General features: G+C 51.0%; 3 protein-coding genes across 6 annotated transcripts in view; 2 read left to right on the forward strand and 1 right to left on the reverse strand.

Moving 5' to 3' along the window:
* Nucleotides 1-9,976, forward strand: part of SMPDL3B (sphingomyelin phosphodiesterase acid like 3B) — a 43,960-nt gene extending 33,984 nt beyond the window's left edge. The window contains exons 4-8 of the mRNA XM_055398629.2: nucleotides 3,102-3,245; nucleotides 5,053-5,225; nucleotides 6,857-7,037; nucleotides 7,121-7,254; nucleotides 9,611-9,976. Of these exons, the coding sequence (XP_055254604.1) occupies nucleotides 3,102-3,245; nucleotides 5,053-5,225; nucleotides 6,857-7,037; nucleotides 7,121-7,254; nucleotides 9,611-9,976 (998 nt within the window). The remainder of the gene's footprint in view (nucleotides 1-3,101; nucleotides 3,246-5,052; nucleotides 5,226-6,856; nucleotides 7,038-7,120; nucleotides 7,255-9,610) is intronic.
* A 765-nt stretch (nucleotides 9,977-10,741) lies between these two features.
* XKR8 (XK related 8) overlaps nucleotides 10,742-27,522 on the forward strand; it is a 40,082-nt gene continuing 23,301 nt past the window's right edge. Inside the window, exons 1-3 of one of the 2 annotated variants that reach the window (XM_055398630.2) lie at nucleotides 10,742-11,102; nucleotides 13,437-13,633; nucleotides 16,170-20,498. In XM_055398630.2, the coding sequence (XP_055254605.1) occupies nucleotides 10,810-11,102; nucleotides 13,437-13,633; nucleotides 16,170-16,879 (1,200 nt within the window). In that variant the 5' untranslated portion in view covers nucleotides 10,742-10,809 and the 3' untranslated portion in view covers nucleotides 16,880-20,498. Of the gene's footprint in view, nucleotides 11,103-13,436; nucleotides 13,634-16,169; nucleotides 20,499-27,522 lie in introns of those variants that run through there. The other variant, XM_055398631.2, reaches the window with a different exon arrangement.
* Nucleotides 20,634-27,522, reverse strand: part of EYA3 (EYA transcriptional coactivator and phosphatase 3) — a 96,198-nt gene continuing 89,309 nt past the window's right edge. For all 3 annotated transcript variants that reach the window (XM_055398627.2, XM_055398625.2, XM_088844052.1), the window contains one exon: nucleotides 20,634-24,468. In XM_055398627.2, coding sequence (XP_055254602.1) covers nucleotides 24,388-24,468 — 81 coding nt within the window. In that variant the 3' untranslated portion in view covers nucleotides 20,634-24,387. The remainder of the gene's footprint in view (nucleotides 24,469-27,522) is intronic.

A 27,522-nucleotide genomic window follows, 5' to 3' on the forward strand; every position in this document is an offset into this window, starting at 1 on the left:
CGATCAATTCGCCCCTGACCTTGCAGATCCAGCTGCCTTCCAGCGCGAATGCTGGGCCTCGGCCTTACGCTGGCTACGGCGACCAATTCGCCCCTGAAAAGACCTTGCAGATCCAGCTGCCTTCCAGCGCAAATGCTGGGCCTCGGCCTTACGCTGGCTACGGCGATCGCCCCTGAACAGACCTTGCACCGGTGCTATAATCAGCCCTCCTCCAGGCTGATGAACCCCTTCTGCCGGGAGAGCGTTATTCTTCCCAGTCAGAGGGATCCCGGACGAGCCCCCAAATGTTATGCCCTGAGTCCGGTTCCCCCATACTGGTAGAATAAGACACTCGCAGCAATGCAAAAGCAAGAATGGGGTTTATTTCTAGCTCGAGCTAGGGCTCATGCCTCCTCCAGCGCAGTGGAGTGGGACAAGAGCCCCGAGCCCAGGTTACAGCGGTTTTTATAGTCTCAGGTTACATAAGCACCTATTTCTGTTCAAAAGATCAGGCTGGCAGAAGCTCATTGGCCAGTTCATGCACGCGCGGAAGCTCATTGGCCAGTTTATAAGCGCGCGCGGGGTTTTTCTGGGGGATTTCCCTTTTTACTCTGATTGGCCCGACTTTTGGCGCTGGCGGGACTTTTCTAGGGAGGAGTTTCTTAATTTTGGCGCCGGCGGGATCTTCTTAGGGAGGAGTTTCTGTGGACTTAGCCTCCACCCTCTCTCCAGGAAATCAAAACTTAGGCCTAAGCAAGGTCTCAGGCCTATCCTGGCTACTCAGATGTTAGGGCTCCTAACACTTCTCGGAGGAGGAGGGGCCGCGGCTACTGGTGCCTCCTGGGCACAGGGTCAGACCAAGGATCGGGCAGCCGCGGCGGCACCTCCTCAGTCCCCACTCCCCACTCCTTTTCCCGCTGTGCCGGACGGGAAGGGGCCTGCACGACCCGGGGCTCACCTCACACCTCGGGGCCGGGCTCCCGGGAGGCTGCGGCGGCGGCCGGCGGCGGCCGCGGGTCCCTCAGGCTGATGCCTGGCCCTGTCCTGCTCTGGCGGAGTCGTTCCAAGCTCTGGAAGCGTTTCTTAAATGCCCTCAGTTGCCTTTGCAAAGCTCTCCCTCCCTTCCCTGCGGAGATAGTGCAGCGACGCTCCTCACTCAAGCCTGGAATGCTATTATTGCGAGACCACCCAAACCTGTTTGGAGAACCAGTGTGCCCCCTGGAGACCCGGGGGTTGGAGATGGCTAAGAGAAGTCTTCAGCGTCTAACGAGGAGGTAAATGTATACAAGAAGCAGCTCCTGGAAAGGGAAGAAGAACTCGCCGAGCTCAGAGCCGAAAGAAACACCACCAGGCTGCTGCTGGAGCACCTGGAGTTCCTGTTTTCCCAGAACATGCCGTCCCTCCAGATGACGGCGGGCAAGCAGCAGCAGCAGCCCCCAGCCAGCATGACCAGCGAGGTGGAGGTGCTCAGGGCGCTGAAATTTCTTTTTGACCACCACAAGGCCCTGGATGAGAAGAGATCGTCCGACGGCTCTCTAAGCCACGAGCAAAACCTGGCTAAGATGAGCGAGCTCCAGGAAGTCATAGACAAGCAGTTGCGGGAGCAGAGCCAGATGAAAGAGCACCTGGCAGCCCTCTCTGCCCACATGAGAGAGCTGGAGGAGGACCTGGACACGGCCAGGAAGAAACTCCTCAAGTCTGAGGAGGTGAACAGGAAACTGGAGCGGGATGTCCGCGAAGCCATGGCCCAGACGGAGGACACGGTAAAGAGAATCACTACTCTAGGGAAACGCTCCCTCGCCGCACAGCGCGAAGCTGCCTGTGTACATGACTTCAATGATAAACCTGAAAATGAAATCGCAAATGAGGATTCTATGCATTGACAGGCAAGGCAGGGAGAAGACGTGAAGGAAGAACACAATAAACCCTTATCAGATACCGGGGATAAGCCTGTGTCCGAATCAGATGAGAGGCTTCAGCTTCATCTGAAGAAGAGAATGGCTGCTCTGGAGGATAAGCCCTCCCTTGTGAATAACCTCATAGGATTGCCTTCTGTCCACGCTAAGAGCTGAGTGTCACCAGGCCATATGGGAACTGAATTCTCCTCCTGCCCGTTTCTTCAGTACTGCTCGCGTGCAGACCCTGAAGGAACAGGGCTGGGAGCGCGCGCAGCAAGCCAGCGTGCTGGCCAACGTGGCCCAGGCGTTCGAGAGTGACGAGGGCGTGTCTGACGGCAAGGGCGACGGGGTCACCCTCTTCAGCTCGGCCACTCAGCTGTCACCGAGAGGGCAGGACGATGCCGAGACTCTGACTGTGACGCTTCAGGAGCAGCTGTACGCCATCGACAAAGAGAGCTGGGTCGTACCTTTGAAAATCATCCTGAAACGCAGGTTCAAAGAATATCCAGAAGAAGTCGAAAAACAGAACTTGCAATAAAAATTCAGTGTTCTTAATTTACTGAATTCTTAACTTTGCTTTTCTTTGTCAAATGGAGCAAGATTTTATGAATCTTAAGTGGAATTATCAATGTAAAATCATATTTAAAGTAAGAAATATTAAAGCTATTCAAATCCTAAAAAAAAAAAAACAAAAAACAAAAAAACAAAAATACCTTCTCTTAGGTCAAGAGAGCCAAGTCTGGTCCTCTTTCTCTGGGGACCCCCACCTTATCTGATTATAAACCGGGACAGGGTCCCTCCCTTCTCTTCTCTCTTTGGGATTCCAAGGATCTGTGTTTTCTCTTAAATGAATTCTTATGTCTGCTTGCAGCTATATTACAGAGGAGGTTCTTTTCCCAGGCAGTTGTAGTCATGACTTCTGGCTTTGTGCACAATTTTTCACAGGAATTCTCTGACCTCCTCCTTTGGCAGAGCTCAGCATTTCCAGATTTTATTTGGCTGCGTTGGGTCTTAGTTGCAACATGAGTTATCTTTGATCTTCATCACGGCATGTGGGATCTTAAGTTGCAGCATGAAGGATTTTTTTAGTTGCAGCATGTGAAATCTAGGTCCCTGACCAGAGATCAAACCTCAGCCTTCTGCATTGGGTGCGTGGAATCTTAGCCACTGGACCACCAGGAAAGTCTCCCATATATATTTTTATATTTCTTTTTTTCCTCCCAGATACTAAAGTCTACGCTGCTTTGGGAAATCATGACTTTCACCCCAAAAACCAATTACCTGCAGGGGGCAACAATATCTACAACCAGGTAGCAGAGCTGTGGCGACCCTGGCTCAGTAACGAATCTGTCGCTCTCTTCAAAAAAGGTACTAACATCATTTGCTCCTATGAGGGGCCCTTTATGCCAAAGTCTGATCTAATTTCATTTTCACAACACCCCCATGAAATAGGAACTGATTTTATCCCCATTTTACAGATTAGGAGACTGAGGCTTGAATATACCAAGTCACTTACCCAAGGTCACCGAACTTAGAGGATGCAGTGGGAATTCCTAATAATGTACTTTCACAGTCTTAAGATATTTCACAGAAATAGCACTTGGAAAAAACAGCATATATTAAGAAACTATACTGATGATTGTTTTTCATGTCTTTCTTAGAATTACAGCCTTGTTAAAAATCCCAGGGCCTGACCCAGAAGGGATTATGACTGGGATCATAAAAGCATGGACCTTGGAATGCTCGGTCGGGTCGCTGTCAGGCATGAATGCTGCTTAGGCTCTTGCTAATTGTTCCTGAGACTAGCCCAGAAGGGAATGGCCTGGGGTAAACACAAGGAGATCTGGACTATGTCAGTGTAGTCCATGATATTTAGGAGTATGTAACTGATATTGGAGAAGAAAATGGCAACCCACTCCAGTACTCTTGCCTGGAAAATCCCATGGACGGATGGAGGAGACTGGTAAGCTACAGTCCATGGGGTCACAAAGAGTCGGACAGGACTGAGTGACTTCACTTTCACTTTCAACTGATATGGCATGTGTCTTGAGAAAGATAAAATCTGAGAAAGTGTTGTAGTCTGCAGTTAGGAATAAAAGCTGGACTCAGAGTGGACTCTGCACCTCAGTCCAATAGAGGCTGCAGGTCCCCTGAGCCATTGCACCAGATTTTGTGTTCTGTCTTCATTCTTGTCGCTCCTGGACCATTAGGGCAACAAGAGGAGGCCACCTCAGGAGCAGGATCCAGGGCTAATCCCAATGCCCATCTTCTTAACCACACAGCACTAATGAGAATCAGAAGTGAATATTCCTCGAGCATTTTCTGTGTGCCTGGCACTGCCCTCATTCTACTGCTGGATTCCTCACAACAGCCCTTGGAGGGGCAGTGACTTTCAGTTCAAGCCAGGTTTCTGAACCTTGCCACTGTTGACATTTGCTGCTGCTGCTGCTAAATCGCTTTAGTCGTGTCCGACTCTGTGTGACCCCATAGACAGCAGCCCACCATGCTCCTCTGTCCCTGGGACTCTCCAGGCAAGAACACTGGAATGGGTTGCCAATTCCCTCTCCAATTGGGGAGGGGTAATTCTTTGTTGGGGGGGGCTGTCCTGTACATTGTAGGGTGTTGAGCAGTATCACTGGCCTTTACCCACTAGTTGCAAGTAACATCTCCCATTGTGAAAACCAAAAATGTCTCCAGACATTGCCAAGTGTCCCCTTGGGGACAAAATCACCAGGTTGAGAATCACTGGTATGGGGGACAAAGCATCCCAAGGGGACCCGACCTCCCCTCATTCCTTCCCTCAGTAGCACAGAAGCCCATTGATTTAAACACTGCTCCTGGGGCAGAGAGCTGAGTGGAGAAGGGCTGACAGTGAATCCAGAGGGATAAACACACCTCCATGTTATTCCCATTCTACGGAGGAGGAAACAGGCATCGAGACCCTACGGAACTCTCCCCAAGTGGCACAGGGAGTAAGCGACAGAACCAGGACTTGAACCCAGCCAGCCTGGCTCCAGAGCCTTTGGTCCTACCCACAATGCTCATCCTGTGGGAAAGATGGGAAGAGGGGATGCCAAGGAAGGAGAAGGTGGGGAAGTGAAGTAACAGGGGACAGAGGTGTGTCTGCTTGGAGGCAAGAGACCCCTTCAGATCCCCTATGGCTGTGATGTCCTAGGTGCCTTCTATTCTGAGAAACTGCCGGGGCTGAGCGGGGCTGGGCGAATCGTGGTCCTCAACACCAACCTGTACTACAGCAGCAATGAGCAGACGGCCAGCATGGCTGACCCCAGCCAGCAGTTCCAGTGGCTGGACAACGTGCTGACCAGTGCATCCCAGGCTGGGGAAATGGTAAGGGTCCCTGCTCCTTCTCCTCCCTCCCTGGGGTCTCTTCCTGAACGAGTTCCCCACTTCCGCACAGGCTCACACCCACTCACTCAAGATGCTCACGACACAGAGGGTCCTTCATCAGTTTGGCACCTGAGAGGGCTTCTTCCAGCCTCACAGCAGCCTGGGACCCACTGTGCTGTGAGGCTCCCAGTGGGGCTGTGATGGTCTCAAGTCACACAATGAGTGGTGGGGCCGAGATCCCCTGGAGTAGGAAATGGCTCCCCACTCCAGTATTCCTGCCTGGAGAATTCCATGGACAGAGGAGCCTGGCAGGCTACAGTCCATGGGGTCACAAAGAGTTGGACACGCCTGAGAGACTATCATTCATTCACTGAGACTAGAACCCCAGTCTCCCAAAGCCAAGTCCAGCACAGCTGCAGCCACAGAGTGGGCTAGACCTCAGAGACGTGCCTTGCCCTTGATGTGTGTCCATCTTATCCGCTGTGAGGTGTGGTGTGTCCCTCTAGTCTGCTGGGCTGGAAGCCCCCGACGACTGGCCTTGTGTCTCATTTGCTGAGTCCCTGCTCTGGCCAGTGCATCCCGGCAGGATCTCATGGCTGGTGCTTTTGAGTCCTCACGATACATCAGATAAGTTGCTAAGTGCTTTATATGGATATATGAACTCTCAAAACCTCACCAGTGATGTAGCCCTCCTGATGAGAAAACTGAAGCTCAGAGAGGTGACACACATCTGGTATCCAATGGTGGTTTGTCTCCAAAGCTCACACTCTTCACTGCCCTCCTTACCAGCCACCACTGCCCCACCCCACCATTCTGCCTCTCGCAATGGGGGCCAAGGGCCCAGGCACTGTCATTACAGCTGAGTGACTCAATGAATGTAAGATGCGAACACACGTTACTGCTACACAGCAAGGTTATAAACCATGTAAGGAAGTTTTGGTTACAGTGCCTGAGCTCTCCAACAGGAGAAGACTCATTTGAAGGATCAGAAAGATTTCATGAGAAGGGTTTTGAAGCATGGTAGGATTTACAGAGGGCTTCCTAGATGGCTCCTGGAGAAAGAAATGGCAACCCACTCCAGTATTTTGCCCTGGAGAATTCCATGGACTGTATAGTCCATGAGATTGCAAAGAGTCAGACATGACTGAGCAACTTTCACTTTCGCTTTCCCAGATGGCTCAATGGTAAAGAATCCGCCTGCCAATGCAGGAGACACGGGTTCAATCCCTGGGTCGGGAAGGTCCCCTAGAGGATGAAATAGCAACCCACTCCAGTATTCTTGCCTGGGCAATCCCACGGACAAAGAAGCCTGGCAGACTACACAGTCTATGGGGTCACAAAGAGCCGGGCATGACTGAGTGACTAAACAGTAATGTCAGAATTTACAGAAGTGAACAGGAGAAGGGTGGTCTGGGTGGCAGGCATAGTATGGGCAAGGGCACGGAGGTGGGAAGCCTGCGGCACCTTCATTGCTGAGCACAGAGAGATGCCAGAATCACCGGGGAGAGGGAAGAGGGAAGAGGTACCTCAGAGCCTGTTGCTTGCTTTTGGGGAGATGGGTAGACTGTGAGAGGTGGAGATGAGTTGGGGAAAGCAGCTCTGAACCCCCGCTGGGTACCCCTTCTTCATAGGTGTACATCATTGGCCACGTGCCCCCGGGCTTCTTTGAGAAAACACGGGACAAAGCGTGGTTCCGGGAGGGCTTCAACGAGGAGTACCTGAAGGTGGTCCAGAGGCATCATCGAGTCATCGCAGGGCAGTTCTTCGGGCACCACCACACCGACAGCTTTCGGATGTTCTATGACAGTGCAGGTACCCACCCTGGAGGGCAATGGCCAGCCCACTTCCCTCCCTCTGTCATCAAACTCTCAGCTCCACTGTCTCTCTCCTGGAAGGTGCCCCCATCAGTGTCATGTTTCTCACACCTGGGGTCACCCCGTGGAAAACCACGTTACCTGGAGTGGTCAACGGAGCCAACAATCCAGGCATCCGGGTGTTTGAATACAACCGAGCTACGCTGAGCCTGCAGGTCAGGAGCCTTGGGTCTGCTGGGGCCAGAGAAGGTGGGGGAGGGACCTCAATGGATCACCACCTTCCCCAGCTAATCCACCCGAGCCTCAGGATAGTCAAGTTACTTCCACCCTTTGAGAGCTCAACATTAGAACCCTGGAGCTACCTCCAAATCCTGCTACCAGGTCAGATCAGTTCTCCCCCAAATCTCCCTTTGCCTCAATCATTGTCAGGGCCTCCTATCTGGTTTCCCTGCCTCCCGCCTAGCCCCGCTGGAGCTCATTTGGTACAGAAGAGCAGAAGGGATTAATCTTTCTTAAGCACTTCTTGTCTCTCTCCTGCTCAAAAACCTTCAGTGGCTCTGCAGTGCCCCCCAGACAAGTTGGATCTCTTTGGCCTGGCACTCACAGTCTCTCAGAGTGTGACCGCAGGCCCGCTGCCCATGTCTTCTCTACATGGACTGGGTTGCAGCCAAGCAGGCCCCTACTCATTGAGCAGTCCTCCACCTCCGGGGATGTGCTGGTGACTACAGAAATGACAAAGGAGTACGATTCCTTAATGTAGGCAACAAAATGTGTTAAGCACCTGACACGTGCCAGGCCCAGTGTTAAGCTCAGGAGACACAGAAGTGAACAAAAGTCACCGCTCTCCCGGAGCCGACATCCTTACCGCAGGGAGACAGGTAATAAACAAACACAGTAAAGTTAAGGGTGGCGTGAAATCAGTGCTAAGGAGAAAAGAGAAGAGAGTGAGGAGGCAGTGGGTGACAGTTACGGGGCACGTGCATATGTGCGTGGTGTCAGATAAATGGGCGCAGGAAGTGTCACTGACAGGGTGACATCTGAACTCTGAGTCAAGTCAGGGAGTGAGCCACGTGAGTGTCTGCGGAATGAAGAGGAAGGAACGTACTGGGTGTGTTGGAGGGGAGGGGCAAGAAGGCCTGCAGGGTCACAGTGGAGGTCACGTCACATAGGCTGTGAGTAAGACTCTGGAATTAAAAAAAAAAATCACTATTCTGCTGGGTGAAGAACAAGCTGTAGGGGCCAAGGGTGGAATCGGGGGGATCAGTGAGGAGGCGACTACAACCACTGGGAGGTGACAGTGGTATGAGCCAGGGTGGCTGCAGCAGGTCATGAGGAGAGCTAGACCCTGGATGGATTTATTTTTAAAGTATTAATTTTATTATTTGGCTACGTCAGGTCTTAGTTGTGGCATGCAGGATCTCTAGTTGGGGCATGGAAGAAACTCTCAGCTGCAGTATGTAGGATCTAGTTCCCTGACCAGGGATTGAACCCAGGGACCCTTAATTGGGAGCATGGAGTCTTAGCCACTGGACCACCAAGGAAGTCCTGGCTGTATTTTGAAGGCAGAGTGGACAGGATTTGCTGGTGGACTGGATGAGGGGTGGAAGAGAAAGTGAGGAGGCAACGAGGGCTCCAAGGCTTTGAACGGAGCATCAAAAGGATGAGGTTGCCATTTACTGAAACGGGATCACTGCAGGAGGAGCAGGTTTTGGAGGGAAGATCAGAAGCCTGGTTTTCCTTTTAACTTCGGGATGTCTATATGGCATCCAAGTGAAAATGCCAAGGGAATGTTCAAGTTGGAATTCCAGAAAGAGGTGGGTGCGAGATTTAACCTCGGTGTTGAGAAAGGCTATTTAAAACCAGGGACTGCCTGAGATACTAGGTCCTTGACTCTAGAGTAGAAGCAGGCTGAGGATTTTTAAGAGTATGGTCTGTTGTCCACATGGGCTTGGCCCACAGGTGGATGTGAAATGAAATAATGTAGATGCCGAGCAGAAAGTTGCCATCCATACATGGCAGCCCCTCTTACCCCACCTCTCCTGACCTGAAGCAGATCCTCAAACTTAGGTGGAAACTATTGGACAGATAACCCTTCCACATTCTAGTCCAGAAAATGCACCTGAGTTCTAGATGTCTTGGGTGCATCCTAAGCCCCCATCAAAACACAGTTCTATAACCTCTCTCAGCCAGGCTTTCCATTCCACTACTTTTAGATTGCATTTTATCCATTCTTTCTGCAAATAGTTACTGAGAATCTTCTGTGCACCTGGGAACTTGCTTGAACAGAAAATACACAGGCCATGGAGTAAACAACCTGGGTTCCAATCCTGCTCAGGCACCTGTGAGACCCTGGCCAAATGAATGAACCTCTTTAGGACTCAGTTTCCTCATCTGTGAAATGGGGATGATAATGCAGTTTCCTCCGGAGTTTGGATCAGCTGATGTCTGCCAAGCATACTAAGAGTGGTCCTGATTACGGCTGTTAGAATCCAGGATCAAATGCAAAGTGAGGGGTTGGGGGCGGAAGCGGACAGCTGCTCACGGCCCACCCGCCTCGCACCCCCTCTGCAGGACATGGTGACCTACTTCTTGAACCTGAGCCAGGCGAACGCGCTGGGGGAGCCACGCTGGGAGCTCGAGTACCGGGTGACCGAGGCCTACGGGGTGCCGGACGCAGGCGCCCGCTCCATGCACGCGGCGCTGGGCCGCATCGCCAGCGACCAGGGCGCGCTACAGCGCTACTACGTCTACAACTCGGTCAGTTACGACACGCGGGCCTGCGACGAGGCGTGCCGCGCCGAACACGTGTGCGCGCTGCGCGAGGTGGCCTTCGACGGGTACGCCGCCTGCCTGCGCGCCCCCGGCGTCGCGCCCGCGCCTTGCCTCGCGCTCCTGCCCGCGGCGCTGCTGGGCCTGCGCGCGCTGCTCGTGTCCTGAGCTTGGGGGGCCAACGGCCTCCGCGCTTGGTAAAATGGAGGCAGCATCACCCCTGAGAGCTGGACTCTTCCACCCTTTCCCCTCCCCGCGACAGCAGAATGAACTGCCACTGGGCAGCCAATAGGAATTGAAGCCCCGAAGGTCCCACCAGCAGCACATTTCGTTCACGTTTCATGACAAACATTCTGCTTGTCATGCATGTCATTAATTTATAAATCATGTTTATAAAAGTAACTCCCTTGCCCCGTTATTGAACGTCCTCCCCTCCTCCTATTCGGATAATCCGAGTAAAATGAGATGCCAGGAAGATGCGTCTGGTTGACCCAGTGCCCCGGTCTCCCCTGGCACTTGGCCCGGCCTCGAGGTATACAGTCAGGGATCGGATTGGGCTTTGGCGTTTGGTTTTGCAGCAGTGCGGACGTGAGACAATGCAGTTCTAACACGGGCGCTCATCTGCGGGCCATATTCTCCGCCTTGGGCCTCCAGGGTAAAACAAGCCTGCTGCATTGCACCTCGGACGGTGCGTCTTCGGGCCTAGCGGTCCTCGGGGCCCCTGGGCTCAGCGGGACTTGGTGGTGGGGAGGAAACCCCTTGGCAGGCTGCCGGGCCAGACAGTACTGAGACTGCGGGTGCCCCAACGGCGGGGTCTGCGAGCCTCGCTCCTCCCCGGACGGGGCGGGACGGGGAAGTCCCGCCCAGCGGTCCGGTCCTGGGCGGCCCCGAGGGCTGTGCACGCCTCCTTCCTGCCACTGCGCCTCTGGGCCGGTTGCGACCCTGGGCCGGGAGGGCGGGCCTGAGCCCAGACGAGTAGAGCGGGGAGAGGCTCGCGGGTCATGCCCTGGTCGCCCCGCGCCGTGCTCTTAAGGGACCTAGTCCTTGGAATATTGGGCACCCTCGCCTTCCTGATCGACCTGGGCGCCGATTTGTGGGCCGCGAGCCAGTATGTGCTCAGCGGTCGCTACCTGTGGGCCGCGTTGGTGCTGGCGCTGTTGGGCCTCGCCTCGGTCGCGCTGCAGCTCTTCAGCTGGATCTGGCTGCGCTCCGACGTCTCCAGCCCACTCGCGCCGAAGCCCCCTGGCCGGTACTTGGCGCTGTTGCATCTCCTCCAGCTGGGTTACCTGTACAGGTGAGCGCCCCGCCCCTGGGGAGAGAGAGTGGCAAACGGAGGTCACGTCACCTCCTGCTGCTGGGCTGACTCTGGGACACGGGGTCGCGGAGAGGAGAGGACTGCAACCCAGGAGAGGAAACTAAGCCCCTCCTAGTTTAGAGGGCGCCCCTCCCACCAGGTGAACTCCTGGCCCCTGATGGAGGAAAAATCCGGCTGACGGCCCTCAGAGCTCATCACTCGAGCTTCCTGGCACAAGTGAAGAAACGGGGACCCAGAGAGGAAACTGAGCACACGACTTGGAGGCAGGCTCTTTGGGATCCGCTTCTGGCTTTACCACCTGTGGCCTCCTTCCAGGCTTTTTCAGAGCCTCAGTTCCCTCCTCTGTTAAAAGGAGGTTGTCATCCGAAGGTGGGTGTGGCGGGCAAACCCGTGGTGAAGGGCGCAGCGCCTGGCCGGGGCGGACTCTGTTCTAATGGCAGGGACCCAGCAGTTCTTTTGAGCTGTGGGCGGAGCCTTGGGCAAGTCACTTGACCCCCCTCCAAATCTCAGTTTACTCAGTGTTCCCGAGGCTCCCAGTGTAAGGATTAAATAGAATGAGACCTGTGAATTGCCCCTGTGCAGGGTGAGCAGCAGCGTCAGCCGCTTCATGATCAGCAGGCTGGGTCACCTTGCAGTTTGAGCAGCCCTGACCCCCAGGCAGCACTTGGTCCCTCACGGCCAGTGCCCCTCGCCTTATCTTCCCCAGCTGCCTTCTCCATGAGCACTTGCTCCCCACCCCACCCCCTCACCCCCAGGACCAAGCAAGAGGGCAGAGATGGGGTCTGACTCATGTCCTGGAGCCAGACAGGGCTGGGCGCAGGGGTTGCAGGGGTGGGGGGAGCCTGCAAAATCTGTGTGTGGGCTGTGCTGCTTTTCAGAAGTGGCAGGACCATCTGGAGATGGGGAAAGTGAAACGAAGTAGTCAGAGTCATGCGACAAAGTCGTCAGAGTCATGCGACAAAGTCAGGATGTCCAGATCTTGCCTTGAGTCTCCAGGAGTGGGCGAGAGGAGCTTTGAATGTTGCAGTTTCGCCTGAGAGACTGGCCAGGCATCAATAACACCCTGGATGAGCACGAAGGGGCACCGATATTACAGTCCTGGCAGCCTGCAGTGAGCCCTGAATTGATAACTGCATCATGTATCTTCTATTTTTGCTGAGCATGAGTCGGACAGACTGTATTGAGCTTTGCTTGAGAAAACAGGATCTCTGTTCCAGCCTGTGACTAGGCCGAGGCCTCTGCCAGGGCACTGGGCAGCAACCCCCAACCTGGGCGTGCCTGTCTGTTCTCTTAGCATGTTGTCAAGACCATCCAGGGGAAGCGAGGGGAAATGTCTAATGAATGTATTCGAAATGAGTGAGTGGGTTCACCTCCCAAGAGCCAACTGAGATCAGTTCTGGGCAGGCGAGATCCTGGTGCATCCTCCACCTCCCTCAGGCCAACGGGTCACGCAGGTCTGTCTGTCCAACCTCTGAACCCTCCCTCTCGTTTAAACACTTTATTTTTGGCCATGCTGGGCCTTCCTTGCTGTGTGGGTTTTCTCTGGTTGCCACGAGCAGGGGCTGCTCTTTGTTGCCCTGCGCAGCCGTCTCATCGCGGTGGCTTCTCTTGTTGTGGAGCACAGGCTCCAGGCAAACAGGCTTCAGTAGTTGCAGGGCGTGGGCTTAGTTGCCCCAAGGCATATGGCATCTTCCCTGGGACCAGGGATCGAACCTGTATCCCTGCATTGGCAGGCGAATTCTGAGCCACTGGACCACCAGGGAAGACCTCTCTGGACCCTCTTAGCTCCGCCCCGTCCCTGCTCCCATCACTCTGGGCAGGCCTCTCCAATGGATCCCTGGGCGCTCTTTCTGTAGCCCAGTAGGACCTGTCTCATCTGTGCTCAGAAGCTCTCCATGGCTCCCCTTCCCCACAGAATCCTAAGAAATTCTTAGGCTTGCTGAAATTTGAGAATGATCACTTTAGGCACTTTCATGGTACATCTTTCAAATTCAGACAGCTTGGAGTCCAAATCCTGTTTCCACTGCTCATTTGCTCTTTGGTCCTGTTTCCCCATCTGTAAAACGGGGATGTTGTAAAGGAGGAAATTGGACAAGGTTAGTGATGAGCTTGGAATGGTGGCTACTGCGGGAGCAGGAGCAGTAATCTATCCCCATTTCATGGATGAAGAAACAAGTTCAGTGAGGTTAAGTCGCTTGTCCAAGGTCCCATTGCGTGTACGTGACAAACCAGGATTGGAACCTGTCTGCATCTGTTCAGTGGGGAGGGAGGGAAGAATGCCACTGGATGCTAACTGGGCCCCTTGCTGCCTAGGTGTGTGCAGGGGCTGCAGCAGGGGCTGCTGGTGTGGCGGCAGGAGGTCCCCTCTGAGTTCGACCTGGCCTACGCCGACTTCCTCTCCCTGGACATCAGCATGCTGCGACTCTTCGAGACCTTCCTGGAGACGACACCACAGCTCACCCTGGTGCTGGCCATCATACTGCAGAGTGGCAGCGCTGAATACTACCAGTGTGAGTGCCAGGCCCAAGGCCAGCCACCCCTGCCCACCACACCCCCCGCCCTGCACCTTCACGCCTTGGGAAAGTTGCCCACAAATGTCAGAAAGGTTTTCTCTTTTTAGGCTGTTTAGAAAATAGGGGAATGTCCTTTAGCGAGGCAGGTCTGGGTTCCAATCCAAAGTCATGCTCCAGCCTTGAGTTGGGACAAAGAGGACTCTATCTCTCTGAGGTATTGTTCTCATCTGTAAAATGGACATAATCGATGATCCTTCCTCATAAGGTGAATGAAAAGTTTTTAAGTGAAGTGATGCATAGAAGGCCTAGTGCCTAATAAGTCTACAGTATGATTTTTACTAGTTTGAACATAACAGATAATGTATGCTGGGTGCCTAATGTCTAATAAGGAATCTGTGAATCAACAGAGAAATTATTGAGCACCTTTGTACACTTAAGTCTCTGTGGAGCACCTCTGTGCCTGTCCCTGTGTTAGGGACACCACAGTGAATAAGCAGATGGACACAGCCCCTGGCCTGCCAGGACCACAGACTGTAAAGCATGCAGTTACAGTAAAGCCAGTGGAGTGATCTGAAAAGGAAGAAGGCAGGTGGCTTCATAAACCACAGGAGAGCTTTGTGCAATGAGCAGCTTTGAGAGGGCCTTTAGGGAAGTGAGTTGCCCAAGGTCACATGCCAGCTGACAGCCAAGTTAGGACTCCAGCTCACATCTGATTCAGGGTCTCCGCTTTCCCGTCTCCACCCTCGCACACCTGCTGCTGTACATGGCACAGCCTCCCGAGGAGCCAGTCCCAGCTCTGCCACCACTCACTGCGGGACTTGGAGAGTCTTTCCCTCTCTGGCCTCAGTTGCCATGGTCATACAATTTGTGGAGTTGGACTCCATCTTCAAGGGTCCTTTCCGTTTGCTCATCTGGTTCTGCAGTATTAATTGGGGAAGAACAGGGACAGAGGAGCCTGGTGGGCTGCCATCTATGGGGTTGCACAGAGTCGGACACGACTGATGCAACTTAGCAGCAGCAGCAGCAGCTGACTGAGCCCCTGCTGTTGGTCAGCATGGTGCAAAGGGCTATGCCATCGCTGTTACATTCATAGCACCCTCTATCTCCATTTTACACGTGAGGAAAGGGGGGCTGAGAGGTGAAGTGATTCTCCCTGGGACACACAGCGCTCATTGGGCACATACCGTCAGCCCTCTCTGGATTCTGCACCCGCAGATTCAGAGGGCCAACCCTATTACCCCATTTTATATTAGGGACTTGCGTGCCTGTGGATTTTGGGAACCAATCCCCTGTGGATTCTGAGGGATGGCTGTGTTTTTGTCTATTTGAGGCCATGAGTATCCAGGACCAGGGCTAAGTGGAGACCATCTGCCCTGTGTGTATGGACCGGTGGGGATGGGAAACTGAGGGAAGAAGTGGATTTTCCCAACTTTTGTTTAGTAAACATTTCTTCAGCTGCTGCTATATGCCAGCTACTAGGCTGCTGAGGGATCCCCGGGGGGCAAAATCTGTTTTCTACCCTGAAGGAGCTCAGAGATAAGGAAATAAGACTCCAGACAGAGGTGGGGTGTTATAGGACCTGCACAGTGGAGTTGGGTGGGATGGTGTCAGGATGGGTGACTCTAGGGGATATTCAAGCCAGAACTGGCAGGATAAGGAGGAGTAGGCCAGAGGAAACAGGGAGGGGGTCTCCCTAATAACCAAGGGCACAGCTTGTCAGGTCAGAGAAGGTGGCACGTGGGGCAGCTGGAGGAACATCAGGCCTGCAGAGACCCTGAGGGTGGGGTAGTTAGAGAGGCCACAGAGCTGATTCCAGGCTGGGAGTGGGTTCCCGACCCATGGCAGGTTCCCAGAGAACATCTGTTGACTGAATGAAGTAGGAAGGGGGGCAGGGAGGAAGCTATCTAGAGATGCTTCCAGCCCTCCTTGGAGGGCCTGGTGCTTCTAGTCTAGGATGGGCAACCAGGAGGTGGGAGGCAGATGTCTTGGAAAATCAAAGCCAGGGCCCGGTCCAAGGGTGGAAGGGAAGCGGGTAGGGGCTGTTCTAGCCACGTAGCAGGGACATCCCTTCTGGCCCCCAGGAGGTGGCTTCAGCTAGAGGCTTGTCGTCACCCTGTGGGATTTCCTGCTTCCCTCTGTGAGGTTAAGAAAAGGGGAACTGGACTGCTGGGGTTCCGATTCAAGAAAGGCATGGACTCTTCAAGGAAAGGAAGGATTTCAGAATGTGCTTGGGGTGGGGCCAAGGCCCAGGGGGTACCCGATGCTGGGCGACGGATGCTGATGAGAGTGTTAAGTCACACAGCCTCATCCTTGAAAAATGTAACAGGGGTAGCCCTTGAAAGGTTTGTGGTGAAGGACAGACTCCATATGGTTGGGAGCTCTGGTAGGGTTGTATGAACTTGCTGTACTTTTCAACAAACTGGGAGCTCTAATACCCACCACAGCGGGGCTGCAAGGCCTCCGCAGGTCCCACCACCTCGGGGGAGCGCCTGCAGGCTGCCCGCAGGGCTTACCTGTCTCCTCTTCTTCACAGGGGTCAGCATCTGTACGTCCTTTGTGGGCATCTCTTGGGCGCTGCTCGACTACCACCGAGCCCTGCGCACCTGCCTCCCCTCCAAGCCTCTCCTGGGAGTGGGCGCCTCCGTGACCTACTTCCTATGGAACCTGCTGCTGCTGTGGCCCCGGGTGCTGGTCGTGGCCCTCTTCTCGGCCCTCTTCCCCCGCTACGTGGCCCTGCACTTCTTGGGCCTGTGGCTGGTGTTCCTCTTCTGGGTCTGGCTACAGGGCACGGACTTTATGCCAGGTCCCCACTCTGAGTGGCTGTACCGGGCGACTGTGGCCACCATCCTGTATTTCTCCTGGTTCAATGTGGCTGAGGGCCACACCCGAGGCCGCGCCACCATCCACCTGGTGTTCCTGCTGAATGACAGCCTTCTCCTGGTGGCGGCCTGGGCGACTCAGAGCGCCTGGCTGCCCAGCGGGCGCCTGCTGCAGAGCCTGCTGCCTGCAGCCAGTGTCTGCTTCCTCCTAGGGCTGGCTCTGCGGCTGGTCTACTACCGCTGGCTGCACCCTAGCCGCCGCTGGGAGCCCGACCAGGTGGATGGGACCTGGGGTCTCCGCTCCCTTGAGGAGCGTCAGCTCCCGCAGAACAGACGCATGGCCCAGCTGGCTAAGAACTTTTTCCCCAAGGCGAGGGATGAAGCTGTTTTGCCATGGAAGGGAGAGGTGAATGGTGTCCTTTGAGGCAGGGTCAGACCCAACCAGGGAGACGCGAGGCCAGATGGAATTGGTTGGTGGAATGAAGATAAGCTACTAATGCTGCTATGGGCCTTGATTCACTCAATGAGCCCTTAATGCCTGATCTGTGCCAGGTACTGGAGAGCAGAGTTGAGTTAGGACAGAGGTCTGCCATCAAGGAGGAGAACTAGATGAGAAGGACTGGGCCCTGCTGGGTCGAGGGCCCCAATTATGTATGAAACACTCTGGGAGGAAAGGAGAGACCCTCCGCTGCACTCTTCCCCCGCCCACATACGCCAAAGCATCCCAGAAATGTTGGCCTTTCTGCCTCCTTGGCTACCTCTGAAATAACTGGTGGAGGTGCTCTTTCACCCTTGGTTGCCCTGCCTGGGGCTGAAAGGCCCCAGACCTCTAGGATGTATTCTTTGGAATTGTCCCTCTCCAGTCCTTCAATTCATTCAGCAGATGTTTACCAAAGGCCTTTTACATGCCAGGAGCATCATTCTGTTTTGGCAGATCAGCTGCCAGTTCAGTTTCAGCCCTTACCCTCTCCAGCTACCCCAGAACAGGCTTTCATGCTAGAAGCCAGGGATGCCCAGCTGCCTGGAGTGCAGCTGGCCCAGCCTTTGCCCCCGCTCTCAAGGCGCGACTTTTCAGCCAAGTGCCTTGTGAACCTATGGTCTGGGCCATGGCTTAGCCTGTTGAGTATTTTTTTCTACTTCAGGCAGTGTTATTTTCTACCTCAGAGTCTGTGCGGGAGGAAGAGGTATGTGTTTCTATGTCTCTGTGAGAGACACGTGAATGTTGTTTTTGTTGAACAGTGTTATTAGATTATTATTAAAACTTCATGGTATCTTCCAGCCTAAGTGTGTCATTGAATCTACTGCCAAGTTCAAAGCTGCCTGGAAAAAAGGGGTCAGGGACACATAATCCACCACTCAAAGATGGTAAAGTCCCTGGTTCCAGAGAAGAGGGCTGGCTGAGCTAAGACTTCTCCACCTTGTTTTCTGAGCATCGAGAGGTGGAGAGCCAGTGAGGGGATGACCGTTCAGGTGAACATCTGAACCCAGATCTGGGCTGACTGAGGTGTGTGCTCTTAATCAGCTCTGCTGCTGGGCCTGCAGGAGCAGCACAACACTGGGTACCAGGAAGTGAATACAGGAGCGCAGATGAAGAAAGGCCTTTTTGCTGGGAGCTCAGTGGGAGTGTGGTAGTGATGACAGGGGATGTGGATATGTGCTATGGTGTTGCGGAGGTGGACCTTTTTGCTGTTCTGGGAGGTCTGTGGTTTGGAGAAACAAGGAGCAGGAAAAGGGTGCTGGAGACAGAAGGAAATGTTCATCACCACTGGGAGGGGACCCAGGAGAGTCTATTACTCATTCATCTGGCGGAGACACAATAAACAAAGTGTATCAGATAGTGTTAAGTGCTAAAAGAAAAATAAGGTAGGGGAAGTGTGTGTGTTAGGGGTGGGAGTTATTGATATCATTTTATATAGAGTGGCTGGGAAGGCCTCCCTGAGAAACTGATGAGTGCTAAAGGAGGTGACGCTGCACATGTGCTTTACCCCGGACGCAAGTCAGCAGTGCCTGGATGAAGGAGGGCTTGCAGCAGTCATGTCGGCCTGGGCCGAGGCTGACAGAGATGAGGGCTGGGGGCAGAGAGGCTCTGGAAGATGATGCTGGTGGTTTTACACACACAGAATGGTAGAGGCAGAAAGCATCTCCAGGATCACTTAGTTCAGTGATTTCCAGACATTTGAATTTCATGAACCAGTAAAATGGCCAACATGTTTGCCAAGTTAATGTTAATAAAAAAGGCTAATAAGCACTTCTCTGGTGGTCCTGTGGCTGACTCCGTGCTCCCAAAGCAGAGGGCCTGCCTGGGTTTGATCTGTGGTCAGGGAACTAGACCCCACATGCAGCAACTAAGAGTTTACATGCCGCAATGAAAATTGAAGATCCCTCATGCTGCAACTAAGACCCTGCACAGCCAAATAAATAATAATATTAAAAAAATACTATATATTATGTATATATATATATATATATATATATATATATAAAAGGGCAGTAAAAACTACCACCATCTATTATATCGTCTTATGAAAGGATATGTAACTTCAAAAAAAGATCACTTTTAACTGAATGTATTTAAACACACACACAAAAGCAAAATTGTTTTTCTTCTCAATTCATAGGGAATATCAAGGGTTGAGACCTCAAGAGGGCAGGCCTGACCTTTAGAAATCCCTGGTCTTAGTGGCCAACCTAGCCACAAACATAAGAGGTTCTTAAGGAGTCCACTCAAACGAATACCTGCTGTCGATTATACTTCAGTAAAATAGAAATACTTGCTACATTTACTTTTCTCTACTTCTTCCTGTGATATGTGGCAAAGACTAGGCTCAGGGGAGATCATCTTGGCTAAGCTCTCATCTACATAGGCTCCCTTTAGATGAAACTGTCAAATGAGGATAATAGGTCTGTAGCTTAAAAAGCTGTGGAATCGAGTGGTTTCATCTGTAAATAAGTACAGAATCAAGGATTTTAAAAAAGATGACAGTGATATTACTTGCAATTAAAAATTTCTTTCAAAGACTTCTATTTTTTTTAAATGTTAAGAAACTTGAAGAATAAAGCAGCTTTTGATTTGCTCATTTTAACTTGCCATTGGAAAGGTTCTTGAGAAATGTGAAGATATTACACCTTTTGGAAGAGATGTTTTGCTCTTTGGGCTTACAAGGTAATTGATACTCTGATGTACTTCTGACCAATGAACAAGTTTACTTCAACTACACAATGTGGCTCAAACATCCAACCAGTCCATTCCAAGGGAGATCGATCCTGGGTGTTCATTGGAAGGACTGATGCTAAAGTTGAAACTGCAGTACTTTGGCCACCTCATGCGACGAGTTGACTCACTGGAAAAGACTCTGATGCTGGGAAAGGTTGGGGGCGGGAGGAGAAGGGGACGACGGAGAAGGAGATGGCTGGATGGCATCACCGACTCTGTGGACATGAGTTTGTGTGAACTCCGGGAGTTGGTGATGGACAGGGATGCCTGGCGTGCTGTGATTCATGGGGTTGCGGAGAGTCGGACACGACTGAGCGACTGAACAGAACTGAACTGAGCAAAAGATTTAATGCCCCAGTATACAAGGCAACCTCCTCTTCTCTGGAGGAATTTATTTGGGGAAAAATATATCTTATAGTCTGACATGGATGGTATTTAGAAGCTAGAATCCAATTCTAATCTTATTTGGAATAAAAGGCAAAAGGACTTGTTTTCCAGACCAATGAAAAGTCAGACTCAAATCTAAAAAAATGAAAAGAGAAAAAGTAGCTAATGTAACACGAAGACAAGCCAATCAAACAGTTTGATATCAATTTGTCAGCTTTATTGCTTCTGCATTTTAAGCTCAGCACAGCAAGGTATTGATTTCTTAGTAATTAAATTTCAGCACATTTGACAGCAAGTGAAATCTCTTGGCATTCCAGTCCTAAACTTTGAAATGCAATATTTTTCAAAACAAGAGAAACTTTCCCTTGAAAATTATTTAAAAATATTTATCTTCTCATTTATCTGTACTGAACGGCTAGTTTTGTTTTGTTTTTTGGTGAAATTAACGATAAAGTTATTGAGAGGGTGCCATCTTTCAAATGAGCACTGCATATTTTTTTTGAAGCCCGACTCAGGAGTCTACTCGGCTAGGCAACTGGGCTGATCCTACTCAGAAAAGACACAGGAGCAAACCATGTAGAAAATAAAAACTTTATTTTTTCAAGTTTATAAGATAGTTCCCATTACATATAACATTATGGTCAAGGACTCGACAGCCACAAATGCCCGCAGTCACATAAATATATCCAATCAATGCCTTTTCCTGATAAATGAGGCACCTGAAGTCCAGAGGGTCATGTTTCGAGTAGAAGTCGTCCTTAATGGGATGGCTCCCATCAGTGCATTAGGAACTAGCCAAGTAACCTTGCGTGCTAGAGCTCTCTTGTGCTAGAGCTCTCTTGACTCGGGAGAGGAAGGGACAGGGCCTGCTGATCAGAGGCGGGCCAGAATTAGATGTTGTCTCGTGGTTATCTTAAGATATTTCAAAATCTAAGAATTTCCATTTGGCTTCTACAGTTTGAGTATTTGGGGAGTTTCAACTTTTGAATGGAAAGAGAAACCGATTTAGTGGTGAGAAACAGAAGCTTGGCTTAAGAGGGGTCCTAATGCCCCTCCTGCAGGAGCAAGGAGAGGAAGGCCCGGAGCTCACCGCCCCATGGTTTCAACTATTGCTCCCGCAGGAAGAGGGAGTGTGTGGCTCCACCCCTTAACCCCTCTCACCCTTGGTTCAGTGGCACTGACACCCATTCAAGGTAGTGAACATTGAGAAGCTCCATATGCTGCAGCTGGAGTTGGCCCATCAGATTCTGCTTGGAACTTTAACGCGAACAAGTTTGTGTAAACTGCGAACAAGCTGTGGCACAAAGTCTCCTGGGACACTAGGTTTGCTCCCCCCAGTTGCAGAGCAGAAGACAGAAATACCCCAAACCAAACTAAAGCCCCACTAGGCATATCTAGATCTGGAGCAGGCATCCACTCTCCTGGCCACCACCTGCTGCCCCAGGGGCACCGGACAGGGTGATGCTAAGGCACAGTCAGTTTTACATTCGAAAGGAAAACCACCTCTTAGACCCAGGACACAGCTGACAATTCCAGATCCCTTACTAGAGATGGCCCAGCTCTCACCATGAAATGTGCAGACCCATCTTATAGAACCCACGGTGCCCAGCTGGGATAAGGACTCATCGGGTGGGGACTCTTTCTAGTAAAGAGGGCTTCCCCCTAAACAAGAAGGACCCATAGTATCCTTTGGACCTCAGCCTCCAAGAGCTTGCTGTGCTGCCCACTTTTTATCCTCTCCAGATCTCTGTGCTGTGGAGGAGGAAAGCAGGTTTACTGAAGGGCACTGGGTTCCCTGGACGATTCATTTTGGCAAAGAGGAGCCAGGAAGCTCCCATTTTCTGTCTGCCCTCTGAACAACCAGAAAAGAGCAAAGATGGCACTGCCCAGGGAGCGTCCGGACCTCTCTCAGCCAATTTCAAGTTCCTTTTGCAAAGACCTAGGCTGTGCAGTCACCAACTCGATGGACATGAGTTTGAGTGAACTCTGGGAGTTGGTGATGGACAGGGAGGCTTGGCGTGCTGTGATTCATGGGGTCGCAAAGTCGGACACGACCGAGCGACTGAAGTGAACTGAAGCTGTGCAGTCAGAGCAGGAGGGAAAAGGCCATTGAAAAAGGAGTCCCAAGTCACACTCTAGGAACAAAGAGCTCCGAGCAGGCAAGCGGAAGAAAGTGTGCGAGTGTGTGAGTATGTGTGTGTGTATTTGTGTGCATGATGCGCGGACCGCTCTGCAGTCTCACCAGCCTGAAGCACAGCACCAACCGGGTGGCCTATGTGCAGGGCAAGAAACCAACAGCTCTACTGCCAGGACGGGGTGGGCGTGGAGGGGTCTGAAATAAAGATCCACCACGCACGAGCACGCTAAGATCAATTATCAAACAAGACAGAGCAGCATCTGGCAACTGTGGTGAACTCGGACCAAGAAGGTCCGCCTCAGACTATATAACCTCCCCCGTCCAAAGGAAACAGGCCGAAGACGAAGCTTGGCGATGAGCACTGATTTGAGCTCCTCTCCAAACACCTCTTCCCTACAACTGAGTTGTGAAGCACTTTCTCAATCCGTTCTGAAGGAATGTGTACACCAGCCTTTCTCTGGGGGATCTGGCATTAGAGGGAATCAGGCCCCTTTTGTGCGGGGAGCATCGGCAGGTGGACACGCTGAACCTCTGAGTGTAAGCAGTGATGGCTGTGGTCAAGGACGTGCTTGCTGAGGACCCAGACTGCGTTTCTCTGAGGCGCTGATAAAACCACCTCTCTCCGTGCAACTGGGAGAGGCTGAACTCCCTCAGCTCTAAGGAAGTTTATGCGGCCTGAGCACGTGCCCAGGCTGCTCGTGGAGGGTGGGGCATCCACAAACACAGCTGGACTGAAGCTTGCGACTCGTGCCTGGGCACCCACCCAACTTCCCAGAGGTCAGGTTGGGAGATGTTCCTGCATTTGGCCCACGGTTGAGTTTTCAGGCATGGCGTAGGGGATCTACAACCTCATTTAAATCGGGTCAGTCTTTCTGGCTTTCGAGTTTCCCATTTTAGAAAGGGACTTGAGAAGCGGTTAGTGGATCTCATGGGAAAACTGGGCTTTGATCACAGCCATCTGGTCTTCAGTTTCAGGCCGAGATCTGGGTAAATACATGCCCAGAACACCACTCATAGGGCTTAAAGGATTCAGAACATGAGGTCAAATCCCTTAATAGTTTTGGCCAAAATATGGTTATGAGCCTTTTCTCAGACTTAATTTGACTACTTGGGTCCAAAGCCTGGGGACTTGCCAGAGCTGTGTGGGGGTGGATATGGGTGCAGAGGGTGGACCAGCCTGGCATTGATGACTAAGAAGGGGGAGGCCCAGTGGGGGTGGCCTCTGTTGGGGAAGGGCGCTTCTCTGCAGGAGGAAAAGGTGGAATCTTCCTGTTTCAAGGGCCAAAGAAGTGGAAATTCCTAAGGAGCCTTAGGTCTTCTCTCCAGTTTGAAGGTAAGCCCCCGTTAGCTTTGACGAAGAGTCAAGCTGAAGGCTGAAAATTTACTAAGAAGAATTTCTAGGGTTGTGCCATTTGGTCAAAAAGGGAGAGGGATTAAGAAGGGGACTAAGGCTTCTAGGATGGGAAACAGCACAGTCTAAAATGAATCAGTGTCCCAGGCCCCACAGTTCAGCCAACTAGGAGGTGGAAGTGGGAAGGAGCCGCCCTCGAGAGCAGACCACTGGAGCAGCTGAGGAGGTGCTCCCGTCAGAGAGAGGTATCTCAGATATTTCAGTTACAGTTTCCAAGGAAACTGTACACACCCCTTTCTTGCTAGAAGAGGAAAGGGGGAGGGGAATCTGCTTCAGAGAGACCAGACCTTACCTATAAAAATAACACATACATTCACTGGGAGTATGTTCTACAGCTAAGGAGATTACAAAGACTGCAAGAGATGTCATTATAAAAGTCTGCTGCGTTTATCTTATCACCACAAGTTAATAGCAGTTCTCAATCTGGTCAAGGACGCAGAGTGCAACTCTGCCCCAAGGATTTCCTTTTCTTTTTCTTCATTTTTTGGAAACAAAATAAAACAACAACAAAAAAAACCCCAGAAGAATTAAAAGCACTGTAGCTGCGGTGAGTCTACTGTTCTCTCAATCCAACTATCTCCCGCTCCTGTGTGAGGATGAACACGGGGCTGCAGCTCATACAAAGCAAAAATCAGCTTCATCTCTTGCAGCTGTTGGTTTTGATTGTGTTCTCGCCGGCATTCCATGGAGAAAGAGAGAGAGAGAGTTCCCAGTTGGTTCCGGTCTCCAGCTCCCTTTAAGGAGTGAAAAGGAGCTCATGGGGAAGGCTCTTCATTCCAGTTTTTAGAGAAAATCAAGCTCCAAAGCCTGGTGGAGCGACACCAGGTCTCCGTGGTTTGTGATCCTCCAGAAGGGCATGTTGTGCTGGAAGGGGGAGCAGGGGTAACTGGTTAACTTCTTCCGGGAGCTCATATTCATTCAAACCCCTTCCTCCACAGACCTCTCCCCAAAGTACTTGGAACCCTCTCTACTGCTACCCACATTTAAGATCATTATACTGTTCAAATATGTTTAAGGACTTTGTACTTCCCATGTGGCACAGTGGTCAAGAATCCACCTGCCAATGTAGGAGACACGGGTTTGATCCCTTTGTTGGGAAGATCCTCTGGAGTAAGAAATGGCAATCCACTCCAGTATTCTTACCTGGAAAATTCCATGGATAGAGGAGTCTGGTGGGCTGCATGCAGTCCATGGGTTGCAAAGAGTTGGACATGAGTGAGCGACTGAGCATGCACATAGGGACTTTGTATACACTTACATATGTGAGAGATTTTAATTAGGTTTCAGTGATAACTCTGTGCTTTGAGATATACTTGTTCTAGCTACTATGTAGGACACTCAGATCAAATAAGATGACCCATGTAAGAAATCAGTAATATTTTATAATATTACATTTTTACATACATCCTGGAATGTGAAGTCAAGCGGGCCTTAGGAAGCGTCACTACAAACAAAGCTAGTGGAGGTGATAGAATTCCAGTTGAGCTATTTCAAATCCTAAAAGATGATGCTGTGAAAGTGCTGCACTCAATGTGCCAGCAAATTTGGAAAACTCAGCAGTGGCCACAGGACTGGAAAAGGTCAGTTTTCATTCCAATCCCAAAGAAAGGCAATGCCAAAGAATGCTCAAACTACTGCACAATTGCACTCATCTCACACGTTGGTAAAGTAATGCTCAAAATTCTCCAAGCCAGGCTTCAGCAATATATGAACTGTGAACTTCCAGATGTTCAAGCTGGTTTTAGAAAAGGCAGAGGAACCAGAGATCCAATTGCCAACATCCACTGGATCATGGAAAAAGCAAGAGAGTTCCAGAAAAACATCTATTTCTGCTTCATTGACTATGGCAAAGCCTTTGACTGTGTGGATCACAAGAAACTGTGGAAAATTCTGAAAGAGATGGGAATCCCAGACCACCTGACCTGCCTCTTGAGAAACCTGTATGCAGGTCAGGAAGCAACAGTTAGAACTGGACAGGGAACAACAGACTGGTTCCAAATAGGAAAAGGAGTACGTCAAGGCTGTATATTGTTACCCTGCTTATTTAACTTCGATGCAGAGTAAATCATGTGAAATGCTGGGCTGGAGGAAGCACAGGTGGGAATCAAGATTGCCGGGAGAAATATCAATAACCTCAGATTTGCAGATGACACCATCCTTATCGCACAAAGTGAAGAAGAACTAAAGAGCCTCTTGATGAAAGTGAAAGAGGAGAGTGAAAAAGTTGGCTTAAAGCTCAACATTCAGAAAACTAAAATCATGGCATCTGGTCCCATCACTTCATGGCAAATAGATGGGGAAACAATGGAACGAGTGGCTGATTTTATTTTTCTGGGCTCCAAAATCACTGCAGATGGTGATTGCAGCCATGAAATTAAAAGACGTTTGCTCCTTGGAAGGGAAGTTATGACCAACCTAGACAGCATTTTTAAAAGCAGAGACATTACTTTGTCAACAAAGGTCAGTCTAGTCAAGGCTATGGTTTTTCCAGTGGTCATGTATGGATTTGAGAGTTGGAATATAAAGAAAGCTGAGCACCAAAGAATTGATGCTTTTGAACTGTGGTGCTGGAGAAGACTCTTGAGAGTCCCTTGGACTGTAAGGAGATCCAACCAGTCCACCCTAAAGTAGATCAGTCCTAGGTGTTCACTGGAAGGACTGATGTTGAAGCTAAAACTCTAATACTTTGGCCACCTGATGCAAAGAGCTGACTCATTTGAAAAGACCCTGATACTGGGAAAGACTGATGGCAGGAGGAGAAGGGGACGACAGAGGATGAGATGGTTGGATGGCATCACCGACTCAAAGGACATGGGTTTGGGTAAACTCCGGAAGCTGGTGATGGACAGGGAGGCCTGGCCTGCTGCGGTTCACGGGGTCGCAAAGAGTCAGACACGACTGAGCAACTGAACTGAACTGAACATTTTCTTACAAATAGTCTATTTTCTATTAGTTGCAGAGCTGCAATCCCAAATCTTGTTCATGACCAAGATGCACAACATAGAGATCAAGAAAATAATAATCCCACTATCTTAGGTGATCAGTCATATACAGAATACTATGTGCCATTCTGGAAGCCACATTTTAAAGAAAACCTTTGAAAAACGTGAGTGGTGGAAAACATGTTCTATAAAGTCAATGGAGGTTGTTAGCTTTACCAATCATCTTGTTCACACTGGTTGCAAGTTACCTGGAATATTGAAAGTCCCAAGAACACAGTTCTTTTGGCATGGAGCTCAGTGCTTTTTCAAGCCTGCTGCTCACATATAGTATTTTAAAAGGTCTTTAATATACAGAAGAGGAGGGCTTCCAGTGGTTAAGAATCTACCTCCCAACACGATCCCTGGTGAGGGAACTAAGATCCCAAATGCTGCAATTACTGAAGCCTGCGCCCTCTAGAGCCTGGGTTCAGCCTGAGTATCGCAACCAGAGAGAAGCCCCTGCACACTTCAACAAAAATACCCATCACAGCCAAAAAAGAAGGAAAAAAAAAAAAGAGGAAGAAGACTTGTGCTCAGCAGTACGAGATTAAGACCAGGAAGCAAAGGAGAAATGTTAAGTTCAATGGAAGGAGGAACATTCTAAGAACCTGAACGACTCCATAGTGGAACAGGATACCTGAGACGCAGTTTCCTCATCCTTAGGTATACTCAAGCAAGGACTTGACAGAAAGTCTTCTGGCAAAGATGCTGCAGAAAAGATCCCTCACAGGGAGGAGACTGACCTGGATGGAGCTCTAAGACATTTTCCAATGGTTATAGTCTACGGCATCTACTTGGAGACATGAAGTCTGATAATACTTGAGTTGTTATCTTCCCCACTCCCTTCTTCAGACCAAGCAGCAGCAGTGCCTACATCCACTAATGACTTCCCCAGAGGGTAACAAGCACTTTAAAATTAAAAGTTTTGGAGATAACA

The sequence above is a fragment of the Moschus berezovskii genome, chromosome 2, assembly GCF_049115385.1.
Source record: "Moschus berezovskii isolate FMDL1 chromosome 2, NW_MosBer_1.0, whole genome shotgun sequence".
NCBI classification, from domain to species: domain Eukaryota; kingdom Metazoa; phylum Chordata; class Mammalia; order Artiodactyla; family Moschidae; genus Moschus; species Moschus berezovskii.